This window comes from Sylvia atricapilla, chromosome Z (assembly GCF_009819655.1).
Source record: "Sylvia atricapilla isolate bSylAtr1 chromosome Z, bSylAtr1.pri, whole genome shotgun sequence".
Taxonomy (NCBI): Eukaryota; Metazoa; Chordata; class Aves; order Passeriformes; family Sylviidae; genus Sylvia; species Sylvia atricapilla.
This window is the reverse complement of record NC_089174.1, coordinates 50,131,635-50,158,776: the sequence shown is the minus strand read 5'-3', so window position 1 is coordinate 50,158,776 and position 27,142 is coordinate 50,131,635. Positions and strand designations below refer to the sequence as shown.

At 39.3% G+C, this 27,142-nt stretch overlaps 1 protein-coding gene across 1 annotated transcript in view; it reads right to left on the bottom strand.

Annotated features, from left to right (window-relative positions):
• Positions 1-27,142, bottom strand: part of SVEP1 (sushi, von Willebrand factor type A, EGF and pentraxin domain containing 1) — a 119,083-nt gene that overhangs the window by 68,844 nt on the left and 23,097 nt on the right. The window contains exons 4-7 of the mRNA XM_066339716.1: positions 10,369-10,527; positions 9,942-10,121; positions 4,784-4,963; positions 409-606 (exon numbers count right to left, since the gene is read on the bottom strand). Coding sequence (XP_066195813.1) covers positions 409-606; positions 4,784-4,963; positions 9,942-10,121; positions 10,369-10,527 — 717 coding nt within the window. The remainder of the gene's footprint in view (positions 1-408; positions 607-4,783; positions 4,964-9,941; positions 10,122-10,368; positions 10,528-27,142) is intronic.

Below are 27,142 nucleotides of genomic sequence, written 5' to 3'. Positions count from 1 at the left end.
CTAGACCAGTAACGATAGTATTACCATTATTATTTTATTTGAAGTGTGGATTTCACTTTGAATATCTTTAAGCTATGAGCTTTCACCTCTACTTTGAAACTTCAAATTTACCTGCACATCAGGCCTTTTACCAGGCAGCTTCCTAACAACTGAGAGATGGAATGCAGGAGAGGCACTTGATAATAAGCACTACAAGATGACACTCAAGGGACATCTGAACTCCATATTTTTATTACAAACTACAAGCAAATCTGACAGGCAAGCTGTAAAGGTACAGGCAATACTTCCTACAGACTGTTTAAGTTGTGCTTTCCCCAGTTCAAGCCTGTCTACACAGTTCTTTGCTGTGTGCTTCTCTTCAATTCTGCACTCATGTATACACAGACATGATTTTGTGCTGGTCTCTACCTTTACACAGAGCCTCCTGGATGTTTGCACTCCATCTCCCAAATGAAATGCACCTTATTTCTTCACTAGCTCCAGACAAGATGAATCCTTGGGGACATCTCAGCTGGCACACAGTCCCAGAAATGGCAGGCTCCAGCCCACATCTGGGAGGGAGAACTGTCACACCTGCTGGTTTCTGGAGGATGGGACAACGCTTTTCTACAAGAGAGCAGTAGAACATGACTTAAAACTGACAGACACAAAGTATACATTCAAAAAATCTGCAAATAAAGTCAAATGGAAAATTTGTGGGAATGCAATATACACAGTCTTTTCAAGAGTCTGTGGGCATATGAGTGCACATTCAAAACATTACAACCTGATGAAACTTTGCAACTTGACTTTCAGCTCTGACTGCAGTAAACAGCAGCTAGTTTATCAGGTCTTCTGTTTTCTTCCTCATTCTCTTCACTGAAACAGAAACATGGTAATTTTCATGCAGATCCACTATATCTCACTCTCTAGATTTGCCTCTTCTTCTTTTCCTTACAACTTTATCTTTCACAGTCACTTCGCAGTTGCATTTCCTTGCTTCTATGAAAACTAGACAATAACAGGAGAGAGGCAATAGAAGAGGTATCTGTAGCTTTCTACATCTTCTATACTCTGTCTTGAAATAAGAAAGGGAGAAGAAGAAGGATACTCTGCCACGATCTCTCTGTAGATTAGGAATATGACACATGATTTTTGCTTACTGCATTCCAAACCAAATGAAATTGGACTTGGTCTTGTCTGTGTTCAAAACAGCTGGAAAGACTAAGAGTGACCATAGGAAACAGCTAAGCTCTGCAAAATCAGGAAGGGTTACTGGTCGCTTAAAGATTTAAAATGGAAGTTTTATCTTATTACTAGAGTTCACTACAAATCCTGAAGATCATTGGCATCAAAGCAAAAACCATGATGGATTTAAACAGGTTCACAAAAGCTTTGTTCCATTCTTAGCTGTTGTTTTTAGGAATTTTATTTTTACTGTAAATATGGAGATATTAAAAAAGAGGGTAAAAAGGGGTATCCCATGAATGCAGTTCGTACACTTTCAGTACTGTTTCTTACAACAGATAATAGGCAAACACACAAGAAAAATGCTGCCTTATTCAGAGCCAATGAGAAGACCTGTAACTCTTTATAACTTGTCAGTGTAGGAATCAGATAGGTCTTTGCACTAAGAGAACACAAACTAACCCAGCTACACAGAAGGGAAACTACTAAGCTCTTAGCAATCGTTTAATGACAGAAAAGTGATTCACATTCAAAACACAGCCCTTCTCTCTCCCCTCCTTTCCCAAAACACACAGCAAGTAACTGAAAACTGTTTTTTATGCATGAAACAAATTTAAAGATTCTAAGCATTCTGTGTATTTTCTGAAATTTAAACCTTCAGTGCTGAAATGTTTAAAAGCCCAAGCAATTAATAACTGCATTTCAATAGGATGCACAGGTCACAAACACTTCTAACACCTTTGTATAGTTCAGGCAGATACTGTTGGCTCTGCAAAGTGAACAACTTCATCAGGAAAAAAACCCCAAGTGCTACGTTTTGTTTGCTCACCACATGAAGGTAACTGACAAATAGCAAAAAGATCACAAATTTTAAAAACAGTATTTGCAGAGGCAAGCTAAAAGCATTAAAATATATATTACTCTGGGAAGAAGTAGAGAAACTTCATGTAAGCAAGAAAAGCAGAGAAAGCTGCTGCTCTTTGGGAAGGGAAAACAGCTGGACCTCTTGCTTGAGACATATCCAGCTATACTAGAAAAATCCAAGTACAAAACAGTCCTGAAATGTCTTGACAAAAATCAGGATAGAATTTGATATATCTAGCACAAGAGAATTTCTTTTAAGTAGGACAAGTTTTTTGCCAGGGAAAGCAACTGTAATACTGTTGCACAGATATTTTTTATCTGTGCTTAACTCCAGAGTTTGATGAAGTCTGGAATTCATTGAGGGTAGAGGGATATCCATGACATTAGTCATATCAATTGGGAATTAATAGCGAAGTATTTCTAAGCAGACACCAGAACCTGCTTTCACCTGCAACCACCTGTGACAAAACACAACACTGTATTATAATTTTCAATATCGAAAGAAACTTGACAAATAGGAAGATTACAAAGCAAATCATGCCTCCTTCCTTCAATCCCTTTGCCAAGACTGTTTCAGGAAAAACTCGCCAGCTGCAATCAGAAGTGTGAACCTTCAACACTAGATGGCATCAACACCCTGGATGTCATTTGTATTTTTACTTCATGAACCCCTGAACAAAGAAAGAAAAAAAGCATCTTGCAAAATTTATTAATTTTAAAGTGATTGATATTAAGCTTTTGCCAATGGCTAGGAAACACAAGGACATGGTTTTGTTTTTCTTCCCCCCAAACTGGAGAAATGACAAAGCATCCCTTTTCAGCAGATATCTTCTTTGTCAGCCACCTATAAAATATATGTAGCCTCCTCAGAATAGCTCATTGCTAACAAAACCTTTAATGAAAAAGACAAAAAATTTAAAACAAACATAATATCCAGACTCGTTCCCAGTCTCTTGGAAAGAGATGCATGACAACTGACCCCACAGAAGTGACTAAACAATCCAGGAAATGTTATGGTACAGTGTCAGTTATGGATACACACAGCTGTGGTACAGTCTCAGTGAGCTAACTTGCAAATATTGCAAACTTTGCACTGATCAGTAAAGAAACCAAAAAGCATTCAGAAAACCAGACAGAAGAATGCCCTGAGGTTCAAGAAATCTGTTTCAAGGTAACAGACTGAAGATAACTCCATTTCAATTTTCTAACAGAAAGATATGAAATTAAAAAATTATCAATTGCAAATGCCTAAATCAAGCAAGATTTCCAGGACCTTTTATATAGCAGACTGTAAATGATGAATAATAATTAGGAACTATTTGGACTAAAAATAAACAGACAATACCTCCATGACAACGATGACAAAGGGTAGCTTCAACCTTCAAGAGGAGGATACTATATCATTCTGATTTGCACCTTTCCCTGAATAAAACTCTACATGTTTATACTGAAGCAGAATTTCAGCAAGCTTCTTCTAAACACCAGTCACAATAAGAAGCAGCAGAGATGCTTCTTAGCTAACACTCTTTCCTTTCTGACAATCAGTGGTAACTTTCTCACTTATTTTTTCAGACTCAGCAAAAATAAGATATTGCCATGGGTAATCCAGGAATGGAGGCAATATTGCATGGTGTGAAGAAATCTTCTGATAAAGAGTAGAGCTGGATTTTATTAATCAAAATGCTAAGCTAGGAAGGATGAATTCAACTGATGAATATGGTTAATCTTCTAATTATAATATTCCAACCGGATTTCAGGGTCCCTTCCTTTTGAAGTTAATTGAAGTTTTTCCACTGATCTTAACAGAAGAAAGATTAGGGTCTTTTAGCAAACTGTCTTGTTAAATTAATTACTTTGGATTATTTTCATAATTTCAGAGAATGTATTTACAGTTAGAAATTTATGCTTGTTTCACATGAAGTCTACATTTTAAAGATCGCAATAAAACACTAGAGAAATAGCCAGAGTTTCAAGTGAAGTCACTCTACAGGCACTGCATTTACTGGATCCAGGTGACATTTATTTCACCCTGGCTTCAGTGGGTCAGCTTCTGGACTGCTGGTGCCTTTTTTTTTTTTTCTTTCTTCCTTCAGTCTATGCTTGGAAGTGTTTCACCTGTATTTCATCATCTTACTTTTCAACGTTAGCTCAATACCTGTAACTAGTCTAAACAGATAATTCTGAAATATACAGTCCTTTATTTTTGGAGCATCAATACATGTCTACCTATCCCTGCACAGCTGGTGTGATCACTGAATCCTGACTCAGAGGTGCTTAGTTCCTAACTTGTGTGAACTCTTATTTCCTTGCCATGAAGTCCAGCCAAAGTGACAACTGCTGCACCTTCAGTTGGCACTCACAGTGCCAGATAACATAAGCTGGTCCTTGCCTGCAGATCCACTTTAGGTTTATGATGGTAACTCAAGCTGCTGGTTGTTCATATTAAATTCCTAGACCTACTGCTTTCTATGTTTCTTGCAACAAACTGTGTGGGACACTAACAAAACACAACAACCTTTCAGTAATCAGCAGTGCACGCTGTATTTAAATGATAATCTGTCCACTTTAACCATTTACAAATTCCTTTCCCCTTCCCCAACTTCTAAGACCTGTGTAAAACATCCATAGACAAATTCTCATTTCTATCCTGGCTTCACCAGTTATTAAAATATGAAGAATTTCTCACCTGTGACAGCCCGTCAGAAAAGGCTGTACTCTAACCTGAACAGACAGAGTTAGATCAGATACCTACCCACACACTTTGGCTCCTTTGAATCCCACTGGGAGTTCCCCTGGCATGTGAGTTTGTTGTTTCCTTCAACTTCATAGCCTTCATTGCAGGTCACAAAACATACTGTCTTGTAGGAAATATCAGCTGTTGAACAATTAATGCGCCCGTTTTGAGGAGACCGAAGTCTGGGACATGTTCGAACTGCAAAGTATAAAGAACACCAGTTCACTCTCAGCAGTGACTATCAGTTAAGTTAAAAAAACCTGTTTTGCCCAGTTTTTCAGAGGTAGAAGAGATACTGTCTTGTACATTAGTTACAGTAGTTTGTACCCACTTAGGGAATAGAGCTAGCTAGGGTCAATTTTTTCAAAGGCTTGATGCCTTCCTCTTCCTGAAACACTCTTAAATGGAATGTATGAGTTTGGGCTCACCTAGGTAATTACATAAGTTCAAACTAATAAACTAACTGTGCATCTGTTACACATTGTGCAGCCAGAGCTGGTAATGTCTACCAGTCTTCAAAACAGGACAGCTGCAGGCAAATGAAATCCAGTGAACAAGTGTGTCTTCTTGGGAGTTTCCAGTCTCCAACAATGTCAGAGAATTTTTGGGGGGCTTTTGAACTGTCAGGCTGGTGTGGGCTGAGTACATACCAGGGAACAGGCTAAGAGCTTATGAACAGGTTGAATGACAGTGTCCTGGTTTTCAGGAATTTTCTCAGGCACTCTGGACTGTATTCACAGAAAATAGACATGTGTAAGCCTCAGCAAATCAGAAGAGAAGATACTCAGCATGCTGGAGGAGACAGAGAGAGGAGGAAGGAATACAAGCCATTTATACGCCTTGTATACCAGGTGCCTGAGAGATGAAAAGGAACGAATTAGGCTGCTGCTGAGACAAGAAAGACCTTTTCAGGTGTCAGGCATGGAGACAGTCCTGGCTGCTTCTCAGCACAGAGGCCTTTGTCCTGTAATGTCTTGCAAACACTGAAAGTGTGCTACCAAGGAGAATGCAGTCCTGTGCAGGATGTATATGTAAAAATGGAGACAGGGAAGTGAAGAGTGATCATTAGATTGTCTTATCGTTTTACTACTGAATCCTGATGCTGCAATCTGGCACAAAGCTATTCTGTAACTAAGATTGATCCCAGAAGAGATAAATGATTTTAGTAAGAAAAAAGTAGCCATTGTATGACCTGGGTTTATATTCTTATGTTTCAATGTTATAACCTGAGATTTTATAATAGGACCTCTTTCCTTTGTACTACCTTTTCAGTGCAGATCCTTTTTAGCTAGGATGTCATGCTCCAGCATTTGTGTCCTTGATCCCCTCCAGACAAAACTCTGAACTATATACACACTGCCAGGCCTTTGGGTCCGTCAAGCTGTACACGCCTTATGTCTGGACATGAGTATGTGATGATGATGATACACCAATATCCAGATACTGGCTTTCCCAAATGAGTGGAAAGCTGATTTAAAACTGATCTCAGCTGAAGTTGGGAGATACTGTTAAGTATTTTCAAAAGAAGTCCAGAAACACATAAGGCCAAAAAGTGTGATTGCTCAAAAATATAACCAAGAAGACTGCGGTTCCCTAAACTCACAGAATCACAGAATGGCTATGGTTTGAAGGGGCCTCTGGAGTGTATCTACTCCAACCTCTCTGCTCTACATTAGCCATCCTAGAGCACATTGTACAGGGTAGTGTCCAGGCAGCTTTGAATATCTCTAGTGAGGGAGACTCCATAGCCTTTCTGGGTGGCCTGTTCCAGTGCTCACATCACTCTCATTGTAAATAAGTTCTTTCTTATACTCAGGTGCAACTTGCTATGCATCAGTTTCTGCCCATTGCCTCTTGTTCTATTGCTTGGCACCAAGAAGAGCCCGTCTCCCTCCTCTTCAGATACTTATATACATTGACAGGATCCTCTCTCAGTCTTCTCCAGACTAAACAGGTCCAGCTCTCCCAGACTCTCATCCCTTCCTCACAAGAGGAACTCTATTCTCACTTGATTTTTTTTCCACAGCTTCTGTTTACTTTGGTGGCAGGAGGGCAACCTCTGGTCATAGGTGGTTTCAGAAAGCTGCTTCTCTACTCTGATTTGGGAATTTGGTTTTACCAATTAACCTAATCTTGGTCCTGCCAGGTAGAAGGCAAACCACAATCTCCTTTACAAATGGACTCAAAGGGAAACCAACTTACCAACCTCTCCTTTCTCCAGTAATTGTTTATTCTGCACACAAGGGGACACCACTAGACACCTCAAACTAATTAATGGGGATGTAAGCTGAATGCTGTTCCAAATGCAAGCCAGCTCTGTAACTACCAGTAACTACCTCAGTAACTACCAGTAACTACTCTGTAACTACCACAGCCCCTGAAAGCTACAAATAACACATGTTAAATAATGTCTTTTTTTTTTTTTTTTAACAGCTATGGTGGCACCTAAGTGGAAAAAAAGTAGCAAATCTATGTATATGGGATAAGAAAGAAGAAAAATAAGTCATCCAGACATACCCAATGTATCTTTATATTACCACTGTCTCATGTTTACTCTCTGAAGGTATTACTATTCTTGTACTTCCATATACACAGACATTCTTTAGGAAATGTATTTAAAAACAATCTTGAAAGGCTCATGTTGTGAGGCACTCTGAGCTTCAGAGCAGCTTCATAATAGGCTGTACTCTAGTACAGGGAGTAAGAAAAACATATTTACAGCTGAATCTTACGTGCTTTATCCACAAGAAAGTAGGCTTGCTCTTTTAAGGTTTCTACAGAAGTAGTAGTACAGAATACCCAATCTGCAGTAAAAAGAAGCAAATTCTACCAAACTCCACTACTGAGGAAGCCTGAATGAATTAAGAGCAGTGAGGAGGCTCTTGACAATGTACAGGTGCCCGCAGAGAAGGCAGTCCCTTTACTACCTGCTGTCTAGCCATTTCTGCTGGTAGAATTACACAGCTGTAGTGCCCTTGCCTTCTCATGAGTTCCAATGTCCACACTTACCCAGTGTCTCAGCATGGCTCTGGCAGAAACCTGTACCTGAGCCCATGTTACCTCAGTCATGGTTCTGAGCATTAAACACCAACCCATCCTCTTATCAGTAACACATTTTCCATGACCATTTCCTTAAAGCCTGTGAAAATAACAACAGTGACAGTATACTCTGCTTGGTCTGGGGCTTTTCCTAATATTTTTTTTCTGGATTAAATATATGGTTTGCAGCCTTTTTTTTCCTGGGTCAGTGTTAATTGCATGACATATGACTGCATTAATCACTTTCTAATAGCACAGCAGATTTTAGCTAGCAAGAGAACTGAGGAGTACTTAATGTCAAAATCCAAAGCAGTGGAAAGGGATTTTCCTTCACTCCCCTCTTCCTAATTTATGTGATAAAATACTCTCGGGATTAACAAGACAGCTATAAACCATGCCTTTGATCTTGCTCTCTTTTCACAGTCTGAGTGAATCAAGACTAGCAGATCCAGCACATGTAACAGTGGGATTTTTAAATTTAGGGCTTTTTTTTAATTGGAAGTCTTCAGTATGATGGACAACCACACAAACAAAGCAAAAATATATCCTTCCAATGCTTCAAAGGATATTAGCTGAATATCAAAACAGTATCTCAATGCAGACTTTTCCATCACCTTCTAAATTCCGTGTTAAAGAAAGATCACACCCCAACACAAAACAGCTCAATTCCTTTAAATGCTCCAGCAAGATTTTCAAGTACTAGAATCTTCCACTACTCCATGAAAGAGAAGATGAAGGATCCCTTCTTTGTAGCTGACTGCAGCTTTTCCCAGATTTTTTGCACAAAAGGCGTCCGTGTGACAGAAGCTTTGACAGATACTGCTCTTTCCCAGTATCCCTGTCTGCCTGAAGCAGCATGCACCTTCAGTCTAAGTTTTGACTGCTGGAAATTCCACAGCTAGTCAAGATACTCTCACAGTACCGGCCAGGAATTTATTTTCTATTGAAACTTTCTCCTCTTGTCACTGGAAGCTAAAAAGGAAACCTAAGATTCCTGGGATGATTTGAAGCAAGTTCCTATAAACCTAAGCTGAAGTAAACTGCTATATGAAAAATGTCCTGAGAGACTAGCTCAGATTCCTCCTTTCAGAACTGTAAGTCACTGTTTTTTTCAGGGCTGCAGTGTTTGCTGTACTGTCATAAAGTGCTAAGTCCTCCAAAGATCAATTCTGCCTTTTTCCCTGAACACAAGGCCAGTACAAGAGTTACAGAATGAGCTGATGGCTTTTTATTTACTAGCTTCCAGTGCAGCACACTAATTCAAGGGCATTCAAGTCAAATTAAACATGCAGAACTAAATCTTGTGGCTGTTGAGGAGATAAGGGCTTCTACCTGGTTTATTTTTTTTCATTCTCTCCTTGGAAGACATACCAGGCAGATATACAGGTATGAGATTGCAGTTTTCCTTCTAAATCATCAAAAACCCAACCTCAGACAGTATTGTTGTAGTAAAACAAAACTCTGTTCCTATCAGAAAATCCAGAAATAATGTTTTCCAGGATGCTCTTTCTTGTGCCTCCTCCCTTTCACACCCGTTTATCTCTAGCTGACATTCTTTTATAGTGAACTCCTAGGGTATTGTCAGTCCTTCCCTATTGAAATTCCACTCAAAATTCTTCTGAAGACCCTGCTCAAGTCCCAGGCTTTCCTATTTTTGGTAAGAAGAAATTGTAAGAAAGCAAAATGGAATTCTTCCATGGCCAATATCTCCCAACACCAACACCCCTCTATGCTGAGAGCGTGGTGGATGATCTAAACCAGCCGGGTGGTAAGGTCTTGTTACGTATTTAAATATGTAATTCATATTTAGGTAGATTCACTGAATTTATACTGTGTGATCCAAAAATTCATAGAAATTAGGTAAACAGAGGTGAAGAGAGGTTTAAGGAAGGATACCGTATATTCACTTGCAAACGACTGTCCATCTAGTAAATCTTGCTCTGCTTTTTCTCTTGTAGAAGTCTTCCTTCCATTTTGAAAAGGAAGGAAACAGAGTGTCTGGGGTGGTAGCCAACCTTTGGAACTTTCTTTCACACAAGGTCTCACACATCAGACCTGCATACCTGACCATGTAGTGAGTAAAGAAAACCACTGATAAGAACTAACAAGAAAAAAAACAAACTTTTCAAACACATACCTCTGCAAGTAGCCTCTGATCCACTCCACTGCCCATTTGGTTGACAAAGCCGGATGCTGCTTCCCACGAGATCAAATCCTGCTTTGCATCGGATTCCACAGGCAGCATTGAAGTAATTGTTGCAGACATTCTGGACGAAGTGTCCATTTTCAGGGGGCTTCAGTTCAGGGCAGTGAACAACTAAATATTTAAACAATCACAACCAAGTGGTTACTAGCTGGAGTGCAATAGGCCACTTGAAGGAAAAAAAGTATTTTAAAATTTCTAACTCAGCTTACACCTTGGCATTTTTGCTGGTTTGGAATGACAGAGAAAATCTTGCATGCAATTTGACATGTCCCTCACAGCCCAAAGCCACAAAGAAAAATTGTCCCAGCACTGCATTGTGCATTCTGGGGGTATTCTGTTCCTGGATGGAAAAACTTACCTTCACAGGTTTGTCCTACAGCATGATATCCCTCCTTGCATGTGCAATCCTCAAGGGAGGTACTTCCTGGTGGAGAAGTATGATTCTCATCAGGACATGAGATGCAAGTGCTGATTCCACCTGGTGAACCTTCAGGCTTGTATGTTCCTGGTGGACAAGCTTTCAGCAAAAGAAAACAGAAAGGAATTCAGGACATCCACCTTTCACCTAGCATATTTTTTCAGGTGTGTTGTTTTACTCTTTTTATATTATTCCTTTATATATTTAGTGTCACTTGGGGCAGGAACATTCTCCACTTAAAGTACTGCAGAGCTCTTTACAGGTTTGAATTAATGCCTACCAGACTCAATGGAGTTATCTATAGTGACTGCCTGAGGACTGACATTAAGTCCAGTATTAATCATCTTGAAAAGAAGCCCAGTTCCAGAAGACACATCAGACTTCCACTGACCAAACCTGTGCAGACCTTATGAAGACATTCTTCATTCAGAAGTGCAAAAAATTAGTTCAGACTTAATCCCTGCCATTCAAAACTACACAGATGTTTAATGCATACAGATTCATAGTAAGAAGCTAATACAAGCCAGCAATGCCCTGCCTTTGATTTATGCATTATGCTCATGAGAGATATATGACTTCTATACTAGATGTGCTAAAATGTGAGAGGCACTAACAATGAAGGGATCAATCAAAGCAACTACTCCTTGAAGCTTTTGCACTCATTTATACTCTGTTTCATATTTTTAATTCTGTGCACCTACACATACAAGCTTTAAAAACATTCAGGTGATGTTTTCTAAGGCAGGGAAAATGCATAGGGAAAAGGTATCTCTCACCAGAGAACTTCAGATGGGCATGATAGCTCTGAGTCTTACTGCTTTCTGCCTTGAATTCTATTCTTCAGGAAATTACCTGTGTTTCTTTCACAGAACATGTGAATTAGGGGAGTGACTAATCAACAGGTGCTGCTAAAGTGAAATTTCGATTGACAGGATTATCACTGAAAACAGAACACATAAACACTTGTGCTGAAAATGGAAGGAAATATTCTGAGAAAGTTAAGCAATAGAAACACTGAAACCCAGAAAAAACCGCTCAGTCCATTACCTTAACTGTCAACAAAATGGCCACAGTTTCTCCTTCAGACTGCAGGTGAGGCTCTCATATTCTCCCTTCAGTCAATTTGTACCATTTGATGTAGCTCTGAATGGTATAAAGAACTGTGCAACCATAAACATGCTCAAGCGTGCCCTGCTTGTGGAGCTGGTCTCATTTCCTGGAGTCCAGACATTCTGGCAGCATCAATCTCTTCTTTGGTAGGTATAAGACCAACTTGGTCTATTCTGTGACTTAGATACTAAGATAATCTGCCTCTTGTCTTACTAATGAAAACCTACTGCTTTCTAGGCAACCGGGGAAGAAAATATCAAAAAACAAAGACAAAAGAAAATCCATTCTCCTTTTTCCTCACCTCTTGTGAGAGAACTAACATTCACCAGCCAAGTTTTATGGAATATACTCCCCCAAAAATCAGCTAATATGAACAGGTGGCAGTTTACGGAAGGAGGATGATTTTTGGATACCTTCCAGAGAAAATACTTTTGTTGGGTTTTTTTTTAAAACTGTGGTGTTTTTTTTTGAAGAAAGCAACTGAGTGGCCTCCAGTTAAGAGGCAATTTTGGGTGCTGAAATTGGATTCACAAATTTGTACTTTAAATGCACTTTTAAAGATACAATGACAATGTCTATTCAGTAAGGGATATAAGTATGAAATAAAGCATTTCAGGAAGGAAATAGGGCAGAAAAATCCAATCAGATTTAGAGACAGGAGTTTTTAAATTTTGTTCTGGGATTTTCAGAAAAGTATTGGGGAAAATTTTCCCTTTTATATAATTCATGTGTTCTTCCCAAGACAATCCTCCTGGGCTTCTACCATTTCTTTCCTTTGTTCAGTACAGAAATTCCTATCTTGGACATCACATGTCTCTGAAATATTCTCTGCTGCTTTAGATGATCAGAGTATCAGAGGCATCACTCTGAAATCTCTGAAATATTTCCATCTGGCACTTTGTTAAGGTCTCTGTGTATCCTTTTTAAAACTGTATCCAGCAAAAATTGATGAAGCGCATCCAAGAGGAGACAGGAAAGACTGAAAATTAAGCATCACAGGGGACCTGCTGCATGGCAGAGCTGCCCTCCATATGCCAGTTGAAGTAAATGAGCATCTTTTTTTTCCATGTATGGCACATAAAATGACATCTAAACTAGGTGTTTCATTCCAAAAAATACCCCCAAAAACCAACAACCCCCCAACCTAATTTCTCTTCCTTTCAACCTCACCTTAAATAAAAAAATAAGCAGCAATTTACTCTTTCAGTTTCGAGAACTATGGGATAAAAGTAATTACCCATTCTGTGATGTGAGCCTTTTTAACAATAAACCCAGTAATTTGCTTAGAGCTTTGAATCAGTCTGGCTTTGAAGAAAATGACTAATTCTGAAATCACACTTACAATTTGCTCTTTCCAGTCATGCAGCAGGAGGTAAATAACACTGTTAAAATAGTTATTAATGTCTCTACACAGAAAAACATGTTTTCCCAAATGTCCTCATTCTTTTTGTATGCTTCAAATGCTTATCACTGCCTTTACAGAAAGTTGAACTATATCCTAACTTGGCATTTTATGCGGAATTTTTCATTGCTCATTGATCCCACATATGCCCTAGACATATAGACATATTCAAAAAATGAAACTCCAAACAAGTTTCCTTCAGAATCTTTGCCAGAAAGCACTGGCTTACAGAGATATTTCCAAGTGTGAGATCTCACTGCCTATCCTGAGATGTCAAAGAGATGGTTTAAGAATAGAGCATAAGCACACTGTGCATTTTCATTATTTCCATAACAGTCACAGAGGTTAGCCTGGCCACATCTCATATTAAAACCATTCAAAATCAGCTGTGGATGAGCAGAGGGCTGGCCATCTTCTCTAGACTGTTCACACTTGACCCAATTCAGACTGCAGACCCATCCCAGCCAGCACTACAGCATGATCCAAGTCTACCCACAGTGATGGATTCAAAGCTAAGCCAGAGCTTAAGGGGCAAGCACATCTGAAGAGCACACCTGACTCAATCCATGACTGATCATACAGTCAAGAATCTCCAAGGATCAAGCAGTGCCAAAATTCATTCTAGTCACCAGCATGCATTCACCAACTCCATACCAGTGAAAAACTGACTACAGGGAAAGATCATATTCTTTGGTGCTAATCTGTAAAAACAATTAAATTTTTTTTCAAGGTTTGCTTCCCCTTACCAGCAATGTCAGGGTGTAAAAAGCCTTAAAATAGTGTGTGAATAAACCCCACTGTAAATAAGCACCAATTTGGCATTGTCAGGAATGACAAAAAGAGCTAAGAATTTAAAAATGGGAAAATCATTTTAACAGTATCAGCCTTTAAAAAGAGAGGAAACTCATCCGCACATTGCATACATGATTTCCTCAACAAAAGATGTGAACTTCTATACGTGAACCATGTTGTTCTCTGCCCAGAAGCGAGGGGAGGAACAAGGAAATGCTTTTTGTTTAATGTAATTTTCCTCTTGAGACCAGAATTGTGAACACTGAGCTACACCAGAGGATTACCTCTTTGTTAGAGGATATCTGGAAGCAGGGATTACTCAATATGCTAACTCAAACAAGCACAAGCCCAAATTCCCCAAGCACATCAAGACGGCTCATATTGAAGATGTCATCAACAACCTGCTTTCATAAAATGGTAGATATTAACCAACAATTCACATGCAGATTCTATTATCTATAGTAATCACAGCACAATAACTTTCTGACCAGAAATGATAATGAAGTAATACATGATTACTTCAGCATGCCTGGTGCATTTTCCGCCTCAATATGTTCTCCTAGGGTATACAACTAACTGAAAAATTCCAAGAAAAGTGAGCAGGTCTCTTCTGGTTCTGAACATTACCGGGCTTGAGGGCACGTTGGACCACCAATGGATTGCACTTCCTTATTTATACTTAAGTGGCACATAGAAAACAAATCACTAGAAAAGAAATATGAAAGGGGTCTGCTAGAAATAAAGACCCATAGGGCAGATATAAAAACATTTCAGTCAACTAACCATACTGACAGCACAACTACATGTCATTATGTTGTTTGAAGCTAAGCAATGAATATGGAATTTTCAACATGGAACAGAAAGGGTGGCTAAAAAACTAGAGAAGAGACTTTCAAATTCAGTAGGAATTCTGTTCGGTCTTCCTACAATTATGAAATAACTGACATTTTAATCTCCACACAAGAATTTAATATTGTAAAAGTGACAACAAAAACAAAGGTTTATTTCAGAGATTCACCAAACAATTAGTATATATCATCCAGTTTGGCTTTTAAAAAACACAAATACTAAAGCCATCAGCAAAGTTAAACCAACTAGCATTGGACCCACACAGTGGCATAAAGACTCCAGTCTGGACTTAAACCCTTGGATGGGACAAAGGCTTCTTCTACTCTGTGACATGGGATCACAATTCTCCCTCTGAATGTACAAGTACAAATTTTAAGGATAAACATTTCTGCCTTAAAAATGTAAAACTTTCAAAATCCCGGGAGGCCAGGCAAACTCAATTTCTTCTCCAACAAGTCTAGTGCTCTAAGTCACCAAAATGGAATTATTCCTCTTATCCTAATGTTAAGAGAGAGAAGACTCAAACTCCACACATTTCAAAGATTAACTTGAGGGATTTTGTATTTTTCTTCAATGCATAATTTCTCCCATTAACTACCTTTACTAAGTAATCCCTGGCATGAACCATTTTTTCCACACTTTATGCTAATGAAGGATCTGATTAAGGATTATCTTTACTGGGACATGGCAGGAATCAGCTAGGCAATATCCTGCTCTCTTCTGCATCAACCTGAGCTCTACTGATACACAGCTACTCTGGTGACTGTAGTCTATAATTCTTATTTTTTCCCCTAAAAGTGCAAAGCCTAAATGAAATGACATGTTGATGCAAATCTCCAATAGTCTTTATAACTCAGCCTCCAAACATCTTCAATGAGGAAGGAAAGCCTAGTTTGCCTTTTAATCAAGTTGTGTTTATGATACTGTAATTCTTTTTATGACATTGATTGTGTGGATAGGTACTCAACAGATCTGTCCCAGAATCACAGTACACCATCAATTACCTCTTCTTACTTGGTTTCCTGGTGCCCACTAAAAATGATGGAACCCATAGTTCACAGAATGTCCAAACACTGAACATGGAGATTTTTAGTTGTGCAGATCTTAGACCTGACATATGCTTGTATTTCTAGTAATTTCTTGGAAGTTACGTGGAATATCCACAACCAATACCTCAAAGTAACTCACATTTATGTCCTTGGAGAACTGGAGTCTGAAACTGTGGGCTCTCCCTTCCACCCCTTTACTTCACCTATGATTGCTATGCCTTGGCAACAGTGAGGAAAAAAAATTGTCACTGTAACCTTCATGTGTGTGAAAGAAGTGCTCTGGTAGATGTATTTGCCATTAGTCATGTTTTAAATTTAACACCATGAATAGGCCTATAGACTATAAAACTTGGTTATTTTACTAAATAGAAATTAAAACTTTAATAATTAAGGATATATGGAGAAATTACAGTACAGTGTCATGCTACATCTTCCTGCTTTCATATCTGCATCTCTCAACATGACGGACTGCATGATCAGATTTGTCTAAGGGCCAAGCACACCCTTGCTTGGAAGCAGCAGTGGGAACAAGGGGCTGTTATGAATTTCTTTTGACAACAGTCTGCCAAATAAAATGCACTTTACAAGGACAAGCCATGGTGTCATGTAGGCAATGGAGACTTGCATTCCACAACAAGCAGTCAAAGACTTCCTGACACCTTCATACTTACTGCTGCAGCAGATGAGTTTCTACACTACTGCTGCAGGACATCCCAGTGTTGCTCAAAGTCCCTCCTGCCTCCTAAAGACCTCTGCTGCTGCTGCTGCATACTGAATGTGTGAGTGAGCTCTGCAATGGAAGAACGTGAATGACATGGGAGGCCACAGCTGCATGGAACTCCCTAGCCCTCTGCCATCTCCGTGTATTTCATAGTGGCATCTCTTGGCTTTTTATCCAACCATTTTATGAGCCATTCTCGGTTTGGGCCAGCAGGATTACAGACCATCAACATTACATCTCTAGAGTATATTTTACTGGACCTGCACATGGATATCTTTAAGCTTGCTTCTCTAAGACTTTCCACTCAATATGTCTCTACTGTAGAAATTACATCCAGAAATTACAGCTTTTGTTGTTACATTTATTATCTAGGAAGGGTTTTTTTCTTAAGATCTTCTATATGGTAGGTTTGTCAGGTTGCCCACATTGTGATTATGAAATGCCTTTAGAAAGATAAGAAAAACAAATCTAAACTTTTGGCAGATAAAGTAAACCACTTTTCTGCAGTTTGCAACACATATGATACTACCAAAAAACCAAACACCAACCAAACAAACAAAATCAAATACAACAACAATGACAAAAAAAAAACCAAGGCAGGAGTATGCTAGGATTACAAATAGGCAAAGAAATGGCTTTAGTTAAACATTTGACATGTAGGACTTGTAACAAAGACTGCAAAGGAAAACCCTGAACTTGACTTTATGTGTAGTGATCATGAAAAGATTTCTAAGGCTTAGTATGTTTTTTCCAGCTCTTTAATATCTCCCATTATTGTCAGTATGTGCTCTGCATTAATTTCAGACACCACTGAACCTGCTCATCCTTCTCCTCTTTGTCAGTATTTTTTAAGCACCCTTCTCAAAGCAACATGATTAGCAATTTAACAAGCTAGCTGTCTCTGTTGCAATTTGAGTATTTTCCTCCATCTCCTTAGGAGTTCTACAAACTTCCTCTCAAGCAAAGGCAGCAGGCTGAAACAATTCAGAAGTTTAGCTGTCTCTATATGATACATAGGGGATGGTTCATTCAAACCTTACAGGTGAGGTTACAGACAGCAAAATTGAAATTCCACTGCCAAGTAGTCTGCAGAATTTCCTACGGCACTTTGAGATGATTAAGGTCTAGATTTTAAAGCACTCCAAACAGTCCTAACAAACTTACAGAAGAAGAAAGTTTTTCTTGATAAAAATGAGTATCTTTGATCCCTTCCTATGGGACAGAAGTTGTTGCCTGGAAGGAGGTCCAGTCCTTGGGCGAGCATCTCATCCTAGTACTGCAAGCATCCACAACATGGAGAACAATCTCTCTACTTGATCAATATAAGCCCAGGAAGCATCACAGCTTGTAAAAGTTAGGATACCAATGAGAACCTTCTCCACAGGGAGGTCTGGCTGTGCTGAGCACCTCTGGGTAGGCTTGGAGCCAGCACATTTGCACAGGATTACTGAAAAGCAAGGACTCTGAATGCAAAACACCCTCCTTGGTCATAGCAGCAGTACTGAGAACATATAGGAAATCCATTATTACCCGCTTTTAAAACTTTTTTTAAGAAGCAGACCCAACTATTATATGTTAAAATCATGGCAAGTGCCTGTGGTGGCTATTGGCTGGCCTGGAGGCCTGACAGCTATAAATAATCCTAATTATAATTTCATAATTGATATATAACTAATTATATAACTGTGGTAGTTTAGGCTCCTTTTTTTCCCTTGCTAAAGTTAGGATGAATAACACAGGAAAAGAAGATGTTGAGTTCGGACTTAGAATGTTTATTATATCTTATCTATTTACAGCATTTACAGGCTCATGAGCTGTGAGCTTAACTAGCAACCTAGGGAAAGGAGGCAAAATGGAGAACTTCTAACTCTTTCTAAGGTCTTTTAAGTGATAACTACCCAATACTAAGGAGACACCTATATTATTTATGGTTTTGGCCCAATAATGACTACCCAAGGCCTGCAATGTGGACCTTTTACACCCAATTACAGAAAACGATCTAAACCCATGAAGAAGAAGGAAGAAGAAAGTGAAGAAGAAGAAGGACAAGAACAACACCCAAAATCCTCTATATTGTCTCATATGTAGTACTATACACCAAAACCCCAAATTCAAAGTTTCCAGGACTCCAACATATAACTGCCTTGGTTACAGAACTGGACCAGTTTGGGCTGCTGGGGACACAGGCAGCCAGTGGCCAGTCAGCCCGGAGGCAACTGGTTCGGCCAATCATGAGCTGACCCCATGGGCTTTGAAACTCCACAAGGGAAACAGCACTGCATAAAAATTGGCTATTGCCACTTGAGTACAGAGTGCTGTGTCTGTCCACCTCTGCTGCTGTAAGCGCCTTCAACAGACTCCTGCAAGGACACAGAGCTGTGAGATGCATTTTAAATGTTTTACAATCATAAAAATAAAGACTGCTATTAGGTTACTATAGAGTCTTTCAGGTTACTATACAGTCTTTCACAGAAGGTAACTTCTCTTTTTGCTTCAATGCATTTCTTTAGAATAAAAAAAACAGACCCTGATTCCATGCACTGTATTGTAACTTTAAAGGAAGTCTATCTATGCTTCATTCAAACTACAAAATCACAAGATAGATCCTGATAATATCTATATACAGAAGTGACATTCAGGTATTGAGATTAAGCTCTTTAAGTCTCAGTGCATTTTAGACAGTTACAGGTTTGCTGTTTGCATGGACATAAAACCCAGCTTTGGGGATACACTGGAGGAGATGCTCAAGCATACATATGCCTATCAGTTACAGACACCAGTTCATGCCAGCACTTCTGATTTTTAGAACTTGAATACTGATTTATGTCTCTATGTCCCCATGTATTTCTAGAAATTATCATGTCAGAAGTGCAAAATTAACTCCAAAACTACAAAAAATTCTTTCTGTGAAATTAACTTAGTTAATACTGTTAAGTTTGCTATACAAATAAAGATTATTTATTAATTTATTTACATGCAAGTGAAAGATCTTTTGTCTAAAACTTCATATGGAGTGAGACCCTTATATAAAAGGGGAAATACAATAAATAGTGAAAGTGCTTTGCTCAGGGCAGCACCGCTATACAGTAGGCTTCTCTGGACATGTTCTTTATCATAATCACACACACACATTCCTCAGCAAACCCTGATCACTAGTGATGTGATAGCACACACTACTATCTGAATAGTACTGTTCTAAGCACCCTGGATAGTATCCTGCTATTTAAATATAAAAACACTGAAAAGGAGGTTCATCATCCTGTACCGTCTACACTTGTTTACTATTTCCGAACCATTGCTGTGAAGCTGCACGTTCATTTTTATAACAGCAAATTAAAAAAACACCAAAACCAGACTGAGTGATCTAAAGAAAATTCCATTAGAGAGAATTTAAACATTTTGTTTCATTTGTGCTACACATAGTTGAGCAAATGTCTGTTTGAGAGATCTAGTATCTCTCTTGTCTGAAGGCACGGGAAGCTCAGGGTTCTCTAGGCCTGGTCTAACCATTGTATCATGTATCAAGTAACTCTACTTGTCCTTTCACCCTTTCACAAAGGGTTCTGGGTGAAGAAGGAAAAGGGAAGCACAATAAAAGGACACATTTGCACCAATACGTCACCTATCTCCCTAACAAGAAGGACAAATAATCACCAACTAGCCGCTGAAATTATCCCTAGACCAGATCCCAAGTGATGGCTGTTAGATAGAGAAGAGTGGAAAAGCTCCACTGGGGTGCAGACTATGCTGCTCAGCTAACTGCTGTGTGAGCTAGAGGCACACACTGGGAAATATACTTCCTTTATCCACAGCTTGAAAGAGGGACTTGGCAAGAGAGAACTCTGAGCTGGGATGAAAAATCTCATTCTTTAACAACTAATGTGCTACACCCAGAGGAATCTGGACAGAAGTGAGAATCTCCACTGCCTGCGACCCCTGGGACTTGCTGAAATTACCACAATCCAGACAGCACTTGCTTAGCACAGCCTGCACTTTCTTCCAGAAGGAAGGAGCAAGAGTCTCATGTTACAGCTAACTCAACACATCACCTTCTCCTGGGATTGCTCAATCTAACAAAATAAGGGAGAAGGGTTTAGAAGCTGACAAAGCATACACCCCAAGCTTCACAGCACTGACAGGTTACTGCACTGAAGGATATGCCTTGTGGTTCAAGGTCCATTTCTACTATGTTCAGCAACTTGAACAGTTTTGTGTTCAGTGATTCTTGGGACTTAATAGTGTAACTAAAAATCAATTTCTGCTCAAACTCAATGAACAAACTGGCTTTCCTGGCAGGTTGTGTAGGGAATCCAGGAGTAGTCAAGTAATGCTACATTTTCAGATTTTCTCATTCTTATTGATACAAAAATTTGTGAATTTTCACTCTGGCAAAATATTAACAGAACCCTGTATGTTCCTGAATAATTTTATTAGTCTAATGTGAAATATTCCTTTTCTGCTGTTGCCTCCAACACTCACTCGCAACAGCTTCTGGTGCATATGATCCTGGACTTAAAAAAAACCCCAAACTTAACTAAAGAACCCAGATACCTATTTCTGCCTCCTTCCTCTGCAGATCAGAGCAGTTCCAGTGTTCAATCACAGATAGGGAACGCAGCAAGTAGAAGTTATTATAAACAGGAAAGAGAAGCTATTTCTGCCAGACCCTCAATAAACTGTCACTACTGCATTAGGTGCCAAACCTGGCCTCCTTTCCACGTCCCTTATTTTTATCATCAAATGTACTTTCAACAACAGTGATTATACTCAAGTAGCATTTCTGAGCACTGAAGATATAGCACATGACTGTGCAGATGGAGAACATATGTCAGTATTTCCATGTTTATTTACTTAGCAGCCCAGGGTAGGAAACAGTTTTTGGTTAACTTACCACGGCTGGAGCACATGCAGTGGCTCAGGCCAGCAATCAGGCCATAAAAAGTGGTGTTTTTGCCAATAATTTTTTCAACTATTGTGAAACTAGCCCAACTGTCCCTGCATAGAGTTCAGTAAGCTGTTGTAATTTTGATGTTATAGTTCCTACTTAATTCCTGGAATCACTACTGATACTCATGATTTACCAAGATAAATGCCATAAATCCCATTCTCCATTCCTCAAGCAAAACTCTTATGGAAACTGACAGGATTTCCTGAATTCTTTTAATATTGTTCAAATATGTATATCAAAATAAAGTCTTGTTTATGGAAAGCAAGAGCACCGAGATAACAGCTAAATCAGTATGCTCACTACTAATTGCTGCTTGCTCAAGAAACATTTGGAAAACTAACTGCTCACTTCATCTTCCCCAATTGTCCTTGTATCTCCCTCTCACTCCTTTGTAAGCTATAAAAGACATCCTTAACAACATATCTGACCCTTGCTAAGACAGTATCTACTTCAGGAAGAAGGTCACTTCAGATCTGAACTGAAGAAAGGATTTTTAAATTCCAAGTCCTCTGGCTGCCAACAAAGTGAACATTACTGCTGCAAAGGCTATGGTAAAAGGGATGAAAAATAAAAAGGTTTATGTTGCAGTACCTTAACCAAATACACAGCCTCAGGCCTCAGTCTAACACAGGTTCCTTCTGTGAAGAACTGCCTAAAACACTTCTGAACCATGCTTTTCATCCTCCACTAGGCAGCCACTCTTCAAAGGCCTAATATTCTGCAATGCAGGAGTTCTCCCATAAAGAAGGAATCCCAGGGCAGTGAGTCATGCATTTCTAAGGCCCCTTTTTGCTATCAGTATTGACAAAAAGTGCTAAAGTAGCATTTGTAAAATCCAAGAACTTTACTGAAGGGCAGTTGATTAAACTAGAATGAAATACCCTGTGGCAGCTGCCAGAAAAGGAGCAGGGAAACACGACAGTGAAGTTATCTCAAGAACTGTCAGGTTCTCAACCTCTCTGCACATTTAAATGAATCTGTGCCCTGTGTTGACTTCTCCATCCAGTTCTCCCTTTCAAAGGTAATTTTTCCACCTTGAAAAGGCAGAATCACTTGTTCTCCTTCCAAAGGGCAGTGAAATTCTTTGCATCTTTTGGGAGAAAAAAGGTCTGCTGCACTTCCAGTCCTACCTTCTCCTTTAAATACATGCTCTCTTTCTGAGCTCTTTTGCCATAAACAAGACCATACATATCTCCAGAGATGAGAGGAGAGAACACTATTAACTGCAATCTGAAGCAAAAAGGAAAAAAAAGGTAAGCAGCAATCGTGATTAAATAACTGCTCAATGGACTCAAGACTTAAAATTATCAAACCACAGAGTTTTAGCCAGAAAATCTACTTCTAAATAGCACTTGATTCCAAATAATTGACTTCACAACATAATTAATGCTATCTAAAAAATCCCAGTTTTTCCTGAGATGGAGCCAAATTCTTGGCTAGTTTCTTGTACTTTTGCAGACTGTGCAACAACGAAGGGTGCAAGTGACGTTTTATAAACTACCTCTCTGATTATGAATACAGCATGAGGTGCTACATTTTCTATTTCAATGCAGGAGGCCTCTCAAAAATTACCTTAAAATAATGAGAATAAATCTATCACCGGGACTGAAATTTAAGATGTTACAGACAGCTTTGTGAAACATCACATTCATAGACCTTGAACTTATACCTTTAATACTTGCCTACAGTCTTGAGGCAAAAACCAGACAAGTAACAGCTGTAATCCATCACCTCCATCTGGAGGGAAAGGTAGGTAAAAACAAGCAGGGGAACAAGAAGGCAATAAGGGCCTTCTCACAAGCTCTCAGAGTGCAAAGTTGCGTTCTTGTCTGTGACAGAGGGGAAGGTGCCCAGGCAGCTGATGATGAAATGCTGTTGATGGTGAAGCACTATCAGGAGAGGGATGACAGCAGAATCCTGGAGGCTGACAAAGCAAGACACCTCTTTTTTAGCTGGAATTGAATGCCATACAAGCTGTGCTCCTGGTGCCATGGTATAGCTCATTACTGCTTCTAGGCCAAACTCCTCTGGCACTTAAGCTGGGAGAGCCATTATCATGGGTGAGTTTTAGGCCCTTCACTACAAGAAAGACACTAAGGCACTGAACCACGCCCGAAGAAGGGTAGCAAAGACAGAAAAGGGTCTAGAGCACAACTAGCTGAGTGAACTGGGGATGTTTAGCCTGAAGAAAATGAGGCTCAGGGGAGGAGCATTATGACTGCCTACAACGTCCTGTAAGGAGGGTGTAGCCAGGCGCAGGTCAACATCTTCTAAGTAGCAAGTTATAGGCTGAAAGAAAATGGCCTCCAATTGCACCAGAAGTTTAGGTTGAATATTAGGAAAAATTTCTTCACAAAAGGTGAAGAAGGTCAGACATCAGAAGAGACTGTCCGGAAAAGTGGTGGAGTCATCAAACCTGGAGGTATTACTAGATGTGTAGGAATGGTACATAGGGACGTGGTTTAGTGACGGACTTGGCAGTGTTAGGTTAATGGTCAGAATCAATGATATTAGTGGTCATTTCCAATCTCAACAGTTCAATGATTCTATGAGTATTGAAAAGGAGTATTACCGTTAAGTAGTGGAAAACATAGGTATGAAGGGAGCCCTCAGCTACTGTTACACTAAAGACATACTGGCAGAGGGTCTCTCAGTGTCTAAGGCAACTAAGATCCTTCTCAGTCCAAATTCTGTGATCACATTACTTCTGTTTTCAGGGGGTTGGAGTGTTGGCACAAGGTGAGATATTGGTCCACTCAAAAAGCCATACATGAATGCATCTTGGCTACTCTTACTGATGAAGTCAAATGACTAATGAAAACTAAGTGTCCTTGCCTTTGTGCCATGACCTAACCAAAACCTCTGCCATGACCTAGCCAGAACCCCTGTGCTGCCACTGGGAAAATTTTTTAGTATTTTTGGCCAACGAGGAAGAATATGGGTGCTCACAGAAGTGCCACGTTTTAAAAAAGGTATTGCATTTCATAAGGCATTTTGAATTTCCATTCAGAAATAAAAGAGATCAAAGTTTATATGTGTGTTTTTACTCCTCTACAATTCACAATGACGTAAAAACTTAAATGAAGGGATTTGCAAGTGACAGCGTATTTTGATACAAAGTTGAGGCAAAGGCATAAGTTCTGAAATGAGGGAAATACTTGCATTTCATGTGATATTCTTTGCCAAGCTGACAACAGGAATAGGCTTAATGGATCAAAATATGTTTAGGCATACATACTAATGTGTCTGTGAGACAGAAAATAATGCAAGTCCAAAAGAAACACCAGATTAACAACATGTAGCTCTTCTGGCATATGACTATGAGGCTTGACAAGCACTACTTACATCCTGTGCTGACACCATGACTCCTCAGAACAAGGCAACTCAGCCTCCCACTTTCCTCCTTTTATTAGAAAACTTTAGTCCTGTGAACTGAGTTACCTGACTGACTTTTGCAGTATTTCATACTCCTGCAAGAAAGGCTCTCCTCCATACCCTCTTTCTTCAGGCTCAAGGCATCACTTGCAGAAAATTTAGACTATTTATCTCCTGCATTTAAAGTTTCTAGAGTACCTGCACACTGGACTGAACTCTCCACAGTGAGCACACACTGTGTTGCTGATGTCAGATGCACTGGTCTTGACTCCTATGATGCTAAAGTTATTGCAGAGGGCTTTAGTACACTGGCATTCCCATGCCTGCACAGGCCTCATGGTAGGTTCTGAAGTCAGCAGGTGGGCAATGTGTGAAATGAGGAATAGAAGGAGAAAACACAGTAAAAGGCCAGCATTTTTTCTAGAGCTCCAGATATTTTTATATAGGCATAAAACTCAGAATCTATGCCTTTAAATTAATGTGCCTTGGGGTATTCCGAGCCCATCATGTAGATGCTTCTGTGTTCCACCAGAATACCGCCTCTATCTCTGTACAGTTTTTAAGTCAGAGCAATGCTAGGCTCTCAATTAATTGTGAAGTACTAACCAACAAACAAGTTGGAATTAATGGCAGTAATCTGGAAAAAAAAAAAAAAAAGGTCACGCAGTACTAGTAGCCTCAGTGTAGAAAAGTTCTAATACTTTATGTCCTAGAATTCTGGTTTGAGAAACAAACCACAGACCACAAGGAGATGGCAATTTTTCATGGATACTTACTGGCATTTACAAGGGAACACCCTTTCTTTGAACTCTCTTGGGACAAAGGTTCCATCCCCTCCCTTTTTTTTTTTTTTTTTTTTTTTCTTTTAACCTGTATTCAGAACGTTCCTTTTGATGTTAGGGAAAACAAAACAAAACAAAACAAAACAAAACAAAAAACAAACAAACAAACCAACCAACCAAAAAAACCCCAAAAAACAAAACAAAACAAAACAAACCAGCAAATTTTGTTAATGGCCAGGAGAAGGAGTCAGTTTTTAGGTTTTTAGAGTAAGTGCAGGTCTGTGTAAAATCAGTGCATCTGCCCATGCTGACACAGATGGTAGATTTTGGCCATTTTTCTATGCTTTACACTGCTTAAAACCTGCAATATAGTGTCTAATTTTATTGGGCTTTGTTTCAAATCTGTCAGATCCAAATTATATCTACATGACATGGCTATATACCATATATTAGATTAGACCATATATTCAACTACATTATACTCAGTTCTGTAACATCAGAGTTTTTTGACTCTCCGCCAACCCCAAGGACCATTCATTCTTCCTATGCTTATTAACTAAAACATTTCCTATTCAACAAATTTCAGACCAGGGAGAAAAAATTCAACTTCACCAAGTACCTTCAGTGTTAGTTCTACTAAAACATCTGCACTGGCAGTGTTGAATTGCTTTTCTGGCTTTGTTTTGTATGGTTACAAACTAAACCCTAGGGTTTTTGCCTGAAGATGTTTCCATTTCATATCTATCCTGATTCTATTTTCATCAAATCACCAAAAAACCCACTTAAAACAATTTCCTGTTTGATGAAATTGATCTGTGCTGCTGCTTTCTCATTCCCTAGGGACCAGATCACACTCCACTATGCAGTCAGCATTGTTTCAGTTCGAGAAATTTGGGCTACCTCCAGCAGATTTTAGGCTGATAGAAGTTAACATGACTGCCTGTAAGAGAGTCAACTAAACATTCTGGCTGCTGAGTACTTGGTGGGTATAATCAACTTATAATAGGATATCTACTGTGTATCTGCAACCTACATGCTGTAATTCTTCTCCAAGCTGAGTGGCCTTTTGAACTCTTTTCATCACAGTGTCCATGGTCTTTGCTTGAGTGGTACCAGAATCTGAAGTGCTTCTGGACCCCTGTGGGTCTGGAGAAACAGAGAATGTGGGGGGAGTGAAAGCACAACTGTGGAGGGCGGAGAGGGTTCTTCCCTGAAGTAATTGTGAAATTATCTGAGGAACCTGCCAGACGATTTTCCACAGAGAGAACAGAGAAGTCAGGTGGACAGCACTGAACCAAAGAGGCAGCAGAAAAACAATCTTAGTCCTTCTCATTACAATGTTGACGCTCTTGTGATAGTGGTAGACAAGCAAACAGATAGTATCAGAAGAGGCCTCTATATTGCCTTTTGGGTACACATCCCTTGAGAGGTTTTTCTTAGGCCAAAATCTGTAAACAAATGACATATTTAGATTTGGGTTATGACCTGATGAGCTTTGTGCACTTTTGCTTGTACGTTTTCTTCTCCCTTTCAGGAACACTAAGGCAAGTAACAGGTCACCATCTCCGAACATTTGCAATTGCTACAAATTGCATTTTATACACAATATTATCATACTGGGAGAGAAGTAGATACTTTTGTTTAAAATATTGAAAGTACTCTTTTTTTACAGGGAAAACACTTTGT